The sequence below is a fragment of the Podarcis pityusensis genome, assembly GCF_964106645.2.
Source record: "Podarcis pityusensis genome assembly, chromosome: 4".
NCBI classification, from domain to species: Eukaryota; Metazoa; Chordata; class Lepidosauria; order Squamata; family Lacertidae; genus Podarcis; species Podarcis pityusensis.
The window spans coordinates 1955687-1967486 of record NC_138027.1 but is presented as its reverse complement, the minus strand read 5'-3'; the positions used below and the strand labels follow the sequence as shown (position 1 = coordinate 1967486).

General features: G+C 43.2%; 1 protein-coding gene across 2 annotated transcripts in view; it reads right to left on the bottom strand.

Moving 5' to 3' along the window:
• The window catches only part of LOC308475107 (uncharacterized protein), a gene marked incomplete at its 3' end in the record, with an annotated part of 58704 nt that extends 57532 nt beyond the window's left edge, over positions 1–1172 (bottom strand). The window contains exon 1 of one of the 2 annotated variants that reach the window (XM_081002018.1): positions 801–1172. In XM_081002018.1, coding sequence (XP_080858144.1) covers positions 801–831 — 31 coding nt within the window. In that variant the 5' untranslated portion in view covers positions 832–1172. The remainder of the gene's footprint in view (positions 1–800) is intronic. The other variant, XM_081002019.1, reaches the window with a different exon arrangement.
• Positions 1173–11800: the final 10628 nt, after the last annotated feature.

The following is an 11800-nucleotide window of genomic DNA, read 5'->3' as shown; positions in this document are numbered from 1 at the left end:
CTAGGTGTGTTGAGTCCGAATCTCCTTTCTTGTAGCTTGAAGCCATTGGTTGGAATCCTCCCCCCAGGTGACATTGCTCTCCTATCTCCTCTCTGTCTCCTCCTCTCCAACTAAACATACCCAGATCCTCATAAAGCTTGGCTTGATCTGCTTGGCTGGCCTCCTCTGCCAATAAGGGGGCGGTAGAAGCAGAAAGAAAGGAGGGAAACGAACGAAGAGGTTTGGGAGCAACCATTAATACGCGTTTCCTCTGTTGTGCAATGACGCTGACCCGTGTCACACACAGCAGAAGTCTTACTGATAAGGTTATTTAAAGAAGCTAGATTTCTATCTGCTAGATTTCCCAGGGGGCTCTGAATATTTTTTCTTCTAGAAGGGGGGCGGGAATCTCCTCCCCTCCCCCCCCCAAAGATCTAAAGGAAGGAGACAGTTCCTGCGACCTCGCCCCTCCCTGGCTGGACCCCCTGCTCCCTGGGGCTTCCCCCCCCCATCAGCCACCCTCCCCTGCTGCATGCCCGGGACCCCCACCTTCTTCCCACTGCACCCTCTGAGGGGAGAGAGAGGAGACTCACCAGATCCCAGGAGAGGATTGCCCTTCCCAAAGGGATATGCAGCGTCTTTATACAAATGCAAGACATACAGCATTGTAGTTGCAAACCTCGCGCAACCCCGTCCCTCCTCGGCAGGACCCCCTGCTCCCGGGGCTCCCCCCCCCCACATGCGCCACCCTCCCCTGCTGCAGCCCTGGGACCCCCACCTTCTCCCCACTGCACCCTCGGGGGGAGGAAGAAGAGACTCACCAGATCCCCGTGGAAGAGAGCAAGGCAGCATTTGCAGCAGAGGAAAGCAACCCCGCCCCCCCTTGCAGGAAGGGGAGGGAGGGGCTTTTCCTCTGGAGGACCTGGCCCCCCTTGCTTCCTGTCCTCTCTAGGAATGCAGCTCAGTTCCCTTTAACCCTTGCAAAGCCGAGTCCACCCTGCTCAGTCCTCTCTGCCTTTTCTCTCCTGCATTGCACAATCCCAGAGATGCTCATTTTGAGGGGACGCTCTTGATTGGTCTGTGATCCGCTCCCTCCCTTGGCCAGAAACTGGAGGAAGAGGTTGCAGGGAAAAGGGGGTTGCAGGAAGCAAGGAACCTCATCCTAGAATGGGAGGGAGCCCTAAGGGTCATCTATTCCAACCCCCTGCAAGGAAGGAATCTCAGCCAAAGCATCCAATCTCTGCTTAAAAACCTCTAAGGAAGAAGGCTCTCAGGTCTCCATCCAGGCAGGTCTCAGCTGAGGGAGGAACAGGAAGACACGCTGTTCCTGCTTCTCCTGGGACTACACATTGCTGAGCTGCAAAATGCAGGAAAGTGCACATTTTGAAGGCTTTGGGCACGTTTTGTTAATGGAGAAATCTGAGGGTTCCCTTGGACAAAAAACAAGGACACCAGCCAGGAATAGCAGAGCAAAACAGCAGCCAGTTGGCTTGGTCTTTCTTGAAGACTGTCATGGCAGGACTCCCACCTGACACCAGGTGGAACAAGATGGAAGCCCCAAACAAAAGAGAACCCAAAAATTTATTAGCTGCTAATCCCCATGTTACACCCCCCAAACTACATCACTCATACATCATGGTAAGGGGAAGTCTGGTGGCAGTAATCTGAGCATCATGGACCCCACCCCATGGTTCTCCTTGCCCTCCACCAAACACACATGGAGTGTAACTAAATAGATATTTACATTTCCCTGTTTCCCAGCGAAGTCAATTACACTCTTTTGTCTTCGTCTGGGTTTGTTATTTCTGGAATGGCTACCTGTCTGGCACTCAGGTATCAGGATGCCAGGAATTATCACTCAGGCGGAGAGGCTGCTGAGTAGCTGAGCTCACAGGTCTAGATGAATTTCTGAAGTTTTCCCAGTGAGCCAGTACATAGATACCTTTATCAGTGAATTCTTACATTTGGTATTGTGCAGCAGAGGCCCTTTGACCAGATAGGAAGAAACTGTGATGAAGTGTTTTGTGGGGACAAGTCACAAACGTCACAAAAGTGATGGTGCTGATTTTGGTAGTGGGCTGCATGTGCGTGATATCTGCTGCAGTGGCAACCCCCCCCCCCCAAAAAAACTATACATAAATTCCTGCAACATTTTGCCTTCCAATGTCCGGCTATACCTCTTGGCTCATCCTCCAAACTTTGCTGGGGGGCTGTGTTCCCCCTCCCAAAGCAGGGACACACTCTTAGCACCTGAACGCTGTACCACCTCATTGCTGCTGCCGGGGGTGAGAGGGTTTATATAGTGGCGGGTGATGCCCTTTTGGAATATTTGGCAAATTAAGTGAGGCGGGGAATCCCTCAAGGGGCGGAGCAGCAGCTGATTTGCTACCTGTGCTATGACACCCTCCTCTCAGCTGAGCAGGTGCCCTGGGGGGACCTCAGAGGGGAGGTCTGGTGGCAGGAATCTGAGCATCCTGGACCCTGCCCCATGGTTCCCCTTGCCCTCCACCAAACACCCATTGAGTGTAACAAAAGAGATTGCTGGAGGCAGGGGTGGGACCTGTTGGCCCTGAATATCTGGATTGGCTAAGCAGATGAAATGGATAGAAGCATCTCATCCAGTGGGAAGGCAGCCATATCGACTATGGCAGGCATAGGCAAACTCGGCCCTCCAGATGTTTTGCGACTACAATTCCCATCATTCCTGACCACTGGTCCTGTTAGCTAGGGATGAAGGCAGTTGTAGTCCCAAAACATCTGGAGGGCCGAGTTTGGGGGTGCCTGCACTATGGGTTGTGGACTCTGCATCTTTGGCGGTCTTCACATACCTGTCAACTGTCCTGCTTTGAGTGGGACGTCCTGCAATTCCAGAAGCCACCCTGGCTTCTGATTGGCTCCCAGGATGTCCTCTTTTGGCTCCCGTGAAACTGTGGCCCCAAAAGTCGCCCATTTTTGGGGGTCCTTGCTCTCGCGTGATTTACGGGACTCATTCAGGAGCGTGGCCCCAAAAGTCGCAGGTCCCAATTTCCCTCTGCAACATGTTGGAGGGTAGGCAGAGTTTGGGAGGACCACTCTCTTCATATTCTATGGCTGTGGGTGACAGGAGAAAGAGTGGACGATGTCAGAATCTTCGGGGGGGCCAGCAGAGGAGCCTCCCTTGGATGAATCACCACAGCCCCATAGTGGCCGTAAAAGCAGGTGAGCAGTGAGTCTCCCTCAAGTTTTAGAAGGAGTGCTGCATTACTCGGCTGTCTCACAGGATGCTTTTTAGTATGTCTTTATCATTGTTGTTCTGTATTGTGCTTTTAATGTTGTACACTGCCCTGGGATATTCTGATAAAGGTTGGTATATAAATTGAATAAATACTACTAATACTACTACTATTACTACTACTTCCAAAGCACTATAAGTTCCTTGTTTTTATGTTATAAAGGGCTCTGAGTTCCGCATTCTGGAGTGCCAAGTCTTTTTGAGAGAACTGCTGTGGAGCTGAGATGAAGGAGGAGAGACCGTTTCCTCTCCACCCAGCAGAGGTGTGGAACTCCAGGAAGACACAACCTGAAAGACAGTGCGCTATTTAATTATTATTTTTTATAACTCCTGCTTATATGGTGTTATGATGTATTGTAATTTTCATAAAATGTAAACATTGCTTGATTGTAAAAACACACAAACACACTCTTTCGTCTCCCATTCTAACAGAATACCGTATGTGCCTTTCAGCAGTTGGAATCTAAGTGTCTCCTGTATTTGTCAAAGGATTCTCTGAAATTCTGATGTTAGCCTGTATCTCCTTTTCATGTATGTAAAGCAAATGCCCTCTGGGAATTCCCATTTATATCTGATGTCAGCTCTTCTGAGTGCTATTGTTAAATATCTATATTTGGTTCTTCTAAGTCTCAATTTCAGTGGAATCTCTCTAAAGATATCTACTTTCTGTTCGGCAACCACATGATTTTTTTCAAAAACTGTTCTGAAGGATTGCATCCCTCACTCTTTTTGTTACTAGTGTTAATAAAACATCTCCTGGCTGCCTCCGTTCTCAATTTTCACTCAATTTAATTCTGAAACAGCACTCTGAAAGCCCATCCAACCAATCTTTGCTTTCTCCCAGCCATTCTGAAATTGTCTGTGTGACATATGTCTCCAAATTTGGCTCTGAATCGGATTCTGGAAGGCCTCTGTCAGGTAGACTTTAACTTATTACTTCAGCTAAATGTCACAGGATTAAACAAGGTACTACAGTGGTACCTTGGGTTACAAACGCTTCAGGTTACATACGCTTCAGGCTACAGACTCTGCTACCCCAGACATAGTAAAAGTCTTCGCCGTCACTATCACCACTTGGTAGGCTCGACATTGAGCTCTAACACGTATCCGGTCAGCTTCAGAATGGGTTATCTGCCACCGGCGCTCTAGTCGTCGTTAACTCCACATTTCAGCGGGCCACCAGGAATCAGCTGAAAGGCCATCAACATGGGATAAAACATCCCCTACCGCTCTCTGGAAACCATTTGGATCCATCTGAATCGGTCCCACCTTCCTGCAGAGGGGAAGGTTCACGGAGAAGTCCAGTTGCACCAGGAAGTGATCTGACCATGGCACTTCTTTAGTTTCGCTTTTACTTAGTGTCAGATCACCAACATCCATAGAGGTGAACACCAGGTCTAAGGTATGTCCACGGCTATGAGTTGGGCCAAACATATTCAGGGACAGCCCCATGGAGGCCATGCTTTCCACAAAGTCCCAAGGGGCCCCTTGTAAGGTCATGTCGGCGTGGATGTTAAAATCCCCTAGGAAAACCACACCCAAGATGGCTGCCATTGTGGAGCAAGCAAGAAAGCATAGCTGGTGAGCTTCCGGGACACCGCGGCCACGGGAAGGAGCACGAGGCTGCCCTTCGGGGGGGTCTCGAACAACATGGTGTTCTAGAGGGGTCACGAAGGCTCCGTGAACCCCAAAACCTCAGGAGGATTATTCTGGGGGACAGAGTACCCTGCGACGCTGCTTGTGCTCGCCTGTGTTGTTGGCGTTTTACAGGGCTGGAGCTGCAGCATGAAGGGGAAGCAACAGACCCCGTGTTGTGAAGCCTCAGGCTCCGCGTGAAAAGCGGTGAACCTCCGACAACAGCCAAAAAGCTGGGAAACAGCTAAAGTAAATAAGCTGATAACAGACAGAAAGCTTAACTAAAGAACCCAGCGGAAAAAGATTTGTGTGGGGTGAAGGAGAAGGAATCCACTACTGGCGGTAAGAGTAAAAGGGAGTATGGCGGAAGACTGAGAGAGAAAGAAAGCATGAAAAGCTGCTGCTAAGTGGGCGTAGAGGAGAGACCTCAGATACAAAGTATAAAATACAAGGAATCTGAGGCAACATAACATTGAAAATATTTTAATGGACTAGAGATAAGAGAGAAGTGAAAGGAATTTGTCTGTTTTATCTGGTCAGATAGTGTTGTGCCAGCGACCGGCTTGAGATATATTGGTGGGTTTTTTACACCCAATTCTATGCCTGGTGTATTTGAGCGGAGACTGATTTAAGTATTACTTAAACAACGATTTCTACTCCTCTCATCCTCCACGTTTGAACAAAGGGGAGAGTCTGGTACATATTTAGCCCAGTTAACCGATTGAAAATCAGACTGATAATAGGAGGAGGGGAGACGCGGAAAGGCAGTGTTCTTCCGGCGAGGTTTTGGAGAAAAAGTGAATGGCTTGGAGAAAGTAAACTAAAGTAAAGTAAAAACTTACTGGGTCTTTGCACCACCATTTTCCTCCCAGTCGCCACCCGTTTTAAAGAGACATACTCCAATATTTAAGTAGGAGAAGGCTGGACTATTAATGCAGCGGGAAAAGATTAAGAACTCTTTGGCAAGAAAAGAAATTCAATAAGACAATTTGCCAGGACCCTCTGCTATTTACGGAATCCTTTTCATCGCGGAGTGTCTCTTCATTCGGTCCCGCCTTGCTCTCCTGGGTCCGCTCCCGGATCGAGACTCACCTCACAATTCTTCCAGAGTTCCAGAGAGCCACTACGCGATTACGTGACTTCACCTACCCGCCCGTGTATCTTTGGCGGTTACTTCTTCCTCACCTCCCCACCCACCCTTTATTTCCCTTTAACCCTTCCTTTAACCCTCTCTATTGTACGTCCCTAGGGTATCTTTTGAGACGCTGGCTTTCCCTATTTGTAACTGCTTTGTTCTCTTTTTTTTGTTTTTCTTTTTTGTTCTTTTCTCTTTGGTTCTCCTTTTTATTGGTTTTCCTTCTTCGGTTTTTTTAGCTGCTTTCTTTTTATTCCTCTTTGTTGTTTTTGCTTTGGTTGGTATTCAGTGTATCTTTGTATATTTGGTTCCCCCTAATTGTGTGATTGCTAATATTGCACAAGATTAGCTGCTTGGCCTTGTGCAGAAGGAGACATTCAGTTGATGAACTCTACTGAAGAGAAGAGAACTAAGACTTGGAAGGTCAACAAGGCGCCATCGTGTGGGATCAAAGGAAACTGCATTGGAAGAAATTAATGAGAGGAACAGGCCAGCAGCTCTCTTCAGTGTCTTACGGGGGGGAAAGTCTTTAATAATTAGTTAACTTAAGTTGACATACAAAATGAAAAAGGCGGTGGGAACGCCAGCAGAAAGGAGGCCATCTAGACAAGAAGATGGGAAGGAGGGAAAAGAGATCAAGGACTACGATAGTTTGATGGCTGAAATAAGGAAAGAATTTAAACATAATGAGCAATATATAGAGAAAAAGCTATTGGAAGTGCAGGATACATTAGATAAGAGATTAGAGGGGGTGGTGGGAGAACTGACAGGAAAAGTCAAAGACCTATCGGTAAGAGCCAAAGTACTTGAGGATTCTATGAAAAGGGTGCAAAAGGATACAAAAGATAGTAAGAAGGATTTGGACAGAATTAAAATAGAAGTTAAGGAGATAGGTAAGGTACAGGAAGAATTGCTGGACAGTATGGCTATGACTCAGATGAGACAGAACCAACTAAATTTAAAATTTAGAGGGATCCCAGAGGACCCAAACGAGAATATAAGATCTAAAATGGTGAAAGAGTTGGCAATTTGGTTAGATAGGAAGGAGGAAGAGATAAGCTTCTCCCTAGCAAATATATTTCGGATAAAAACAAAATCGGCTAAAGCTAGGGGGAAAAAATTGCCAGGAGATGTAATAGCCATGTTTAACTCGTTGGATATGAGGAACGAAGTATTGAAACAGAATTATAGTAAAAGGTTATATATTGAAGGAAACCCAATTATTGTATTTAAAGAGATCCCTTCGAGATTTCTTCGAAGGAGGGATGTGTATAAAAAATTAACTAACCAACTGAAGAAAAATGGGATCCTATATAGATGGGAGTTTCCGGAAGGAATTTCATTTTACTTTAAGGATAAAAGATTCAAACTGTCCAGCCCTTCAGAACTTGAAAAATTTGCAAGAAGATACGAGAAGGAACTTGGAAGGGTTGCGGGGTGGGGGGAGGGAGGGGAGCGGCCAGGGGAGGGGGGCGGGGGCGGGGGGAGTGAAGAGGAAGAGAGAGAGATAAACTTAACAGAAGCGAGGGAAGAGGAAGAGAAAGAAGACAAAGAACAGCAGCTTTAAGCCAGATTTGATAATTTACTAATTGTACATAATAGATGGCTTTAAAAATACTGTCTTGGAACGTGAACGGACTTAACAATAAAAATAAAAGGAACCAGATTACACATATTTTATTAAAAAAGAACCTTGACATAATCTGTCTACAAGAGACTCATGTGATAAGAAAACATAAGAGAATTCTGAATAATAAGAAACTAGGGTTGGATTTTGTGGCATCGGACAAGGTTAAGAAAAGAGGTGTGGTACTATATATAAAGGAAAAATTCGACCCAAAAATACTGTATAAAGACGAGCAAGGGAGAATGATAGTAGTACAGGTTGTATTCCAAGGAATAAAAATAATTGTCGCCGGAATATACGCACCTAACGATAAAAAATCGGCTTTCTTCTTAGAATTAGGTAATAAGTTATTAGAATGGATCGATCAAAAAATGATATTGATGGGCGATTTTAACGGAGTGGTGTCACCAAATTTGGATAGGTCAACAAAAAAGCAAGAGACAAAGGAAGGCAAGCTACCTCGAACGTTTTTCGATTTGGTTGATAATATGGGACTAATTGATGCCTGGAGATTTAAAAACCCCACTATAAAACAATATACCTTTTTCTCAAACCCAAATCAGAGTTGGGGGAGAATAGATAATATTTGGATCTCGAAGGAGCTGACACAGAACTTAGCTACATCTGAAATACTCCCACAAACTATATCTGACCATAATCCGGTATTTATGGAGATAAAGGGTAAAGATACCAGAGTATTTAGATGGAGAATGAATGAAGGTATATTTAATAATCAAAAGATAGTAAGGGAGGCGAAAGAAACAATCGAAGAATACTTCAAGTGGAACTTACACAAAGAAACAGCTATAGAAACGGTCTGGGATGCAGGAAAAGCCGTTATGAGGGGCTTCCTAATTCAGAAAAACAGCCATTTAAGAAAAGAAAAAGAGAGAAAAAAAGAAGAGATTCTAACACAGCTTATGGAGAATGAAAGACAACTAGCTACTAAACCAGGTGACGAGACAATAAAGCAAAATTTAAAAATATTACAAGCCCAATTTTCTATGATAGTTAACCAGGAAATTGAGTGGAAAATTAAAATGATGAAACAAAAGAACTTTGAATCAGTTAATAAAATAGGAAAATTCTTGGCGTGGCAAATAAGAGAAAGGAAAAAACAAAATACGATCTGCAAGATAAGGGATGGAGAAAGGATAGTGGAAGAGCCAAAAGAAATAAAAAGGATATTTCAGACGTATTATAAGGAATTGTATAAAAGAGGAAAGGAAATAGATTATGAAATAGACCGATACCTGGAAGATCACCATTTACAACAGATTGCCATAGAAGAGAAAGAGTTATTAGACCAGAGGATTACAGAAGATGAGATAAGGAAGGCAATAAAAAAGATGAAAATTGGGAAAGCGCCGGGGCCGGATGGCCTACCAGCCAAGTACTATAAAACATTAAGTGAGCAATTATGCCCAATTCTATGTGAAGTGATGAATAATATTTTAAAAGAGGGAAGGATTCCGAATACCTGGAAGGAAGCATATATTACTTTAATACCTAAAAAAGATGTGGATGCCTTAGAGGTGAAGAACTATAGGCCGATTTCGTTATTGAATAACGATTATAAACTGTTTGCGGATATAATGGCAGAAAGACTAAAAAGGGTATTAAAAAATAGAATTTATAAAGATCAAACGGGCTTCCTACCAGGAAGACAACTAAAGGATAACGTAAGAAATGTGATAGATATTATTGAATACCTGGAAACTAGAATAGATAAACAGGCGGCCTTGATATTTATCGATGCGGAGAAGGCATTCGATAATGTCTCTTGGCGCTTTCTGATGGAAAATTTGAAAAGGATGGGGATGGGAGAAAGATTCAGAAAAGGTATAGAGGCTATCTATCATGAGCAAAAGGCAAAACTTATAATAAATAATACTACATCAGATTTTTTTGATATTTCTAAAGGGACGAGGCAAGGCTGCCCTCTGTCCCCCCTATTATTTATCTTAGTATTGGAAGTACTTACTAAGAGGCTGAGGGATACAGCAGAGGTTAAAGGAGTCAGGGTAGGAACTAAGGAACACAAAATTAAAGCTTTTGCGGATGACATTGCTCTAACATTAGAAGATCCAAAGCACAGTGTAAAAGAAGCCCTACAAAAAATTGAAGAGTTTGGTGCTGTGGCAGGCTTTAAGGTCAATAAGAATAAGACTAAAATACTGACTAAAAATGTATCTAAAGAAGATATAGTAGACCTAGAACAAAAAACCGGAATTATGACGGCAAAGAAGGTGAAGTACCTTGGAGTCTGGATTACGGCTAAGAACATCAATCTATATAAGGATAACTATGAGGTCACCTGGAAGAACATTAAGAAAGACTTAGAAATCTGGGAGAGAATGAGATTATCTTTTTTGGGGAGGATAGCGGTTATTAAAATGAACGTTTTGCCTAGAATGTTATTTTTATTTCAAACCATCCCGGTACTTAAAGGTTTAAAGCAATGTAAAGAATGGCAAAGAGCCTTGGCGAGATACATCTGGCAGGGAAAAAGACCGCAAATAAAAATGAAAATACTGGTAGATAAAAAAGAAAGAGGGGGTTTCTCCCTTCCGGACTTATGTTTATACTATGAGGCGGCGTGTTTATCGTGGTTGAAAGACTGGATAACGCTAGAAAACAGAGACATCTTGGATCTTGAAGGCTTCGATAACAGGTACGGGTGGCACTCGTACCTGTGGTATGAAAAGGTGAAAGTACATAGAGGCTTTTTAAACCATATTTTTAGAGGGCCAATATTCCAAGTATGGGAAAGAAATAAAAACCTATTGGAAAGGAAGACACCCTGGTGGATTTCACCAACAGAGGTGTTAACGGTCAAAAAAGTTAATAGGGAAGGGAAGAATCCTACCTATGAAGAACTGACTAGGAAAACGGATCAAGGTATAAAACTTAGACCCTATGAAGAGATTAAAAACTCATTTACTGGGTGGTTGCAATACCACCAGGTAAATGACCTGTTAAAAGAAGATAAAAAGAAAATAGGATTTGAAGATAACAAATCCAAATTCAATGTGGAAGTTGTTGAAGGAAAGAACAAAATACTGTCTAGAATTTACGATATTTTATTGGAGTGGTATACAAAAGACGAGGAGGTGAAGGAGGTTATGACTAAGTGGGCAATAGACATCGGCTATAACATCGATTTTGAGAGATGGCTAGAATTATGGAATACTAACATGAAGTTCACGGCATGTATGGCATTAAGGGAAAATATGTGGAAAATGATATTTAGGTGGTACCTCACACCAGTGAAACTGGCTAAGATCTATAGGTTAAAGAACAAAAGATGTTGGAAATGTGGAGAAGTAGATGGTGACTTCTACCATATGTGGTGGTTATGCAGCAAAGTGAAAGGCTTTTGGGAATCGATTTATAACGAGCTTAAAAAAAATTTTAAATACACGTTTCCCAAAAAACCCGAAGCCTTTCTGCTAGGAATGACAGGTAAAGAAATCAAAAAAGAAGATAAGGTACTATTTTTATATGCCACAACAGCCGCAAGAATCATGTTAGCACAAAATTGGAAAACGGACGCCATACCTAATATAAGTGATTGGCAGATTAAATTAACAAATTATGCCGAGCTCGCTAGAATAACAGGAAGAATAAGAGATCAAGATGAACAGAAATTTCATGATAATTGGATTAAATATTGGATATATATTGGGACTAAACTTTAAACGACACTGGCGGGATTGGAATAACTCTAACAGTAAAAGGTTATTATGTAAAAGAGATAAAATACGTGAATATAAAGTCTATTTGATACTTACCAAAGGAGTGGAAGGAAGTTCAAGGCTTGGCAGAGCCTAAAATAAATGTATTTATGATTTATGGAATGAATATATTATGTGTAATTTAAGTATTGGACTTTGTATAAGTTTATATGTCTATATGTATAATACCAATAAAAATTTATCAGTAAAAAAGAAAAAAAAATCCCCTAGGAAAACCAAACTAGGTGTCTCCAGGAGAACATCTGCCATGACCTGGAGCAGCTCAGGCAGGGAATCCTTGGTGCAGTGGGGAGGTCGGTACACCAAAAGGAATCCTGTACTGCCCCTATTGCCCAACTTTCAGAACATGCACTCAGAGAACTGGGTCTTCCCAATAGGACGCCTGATCCACAGGG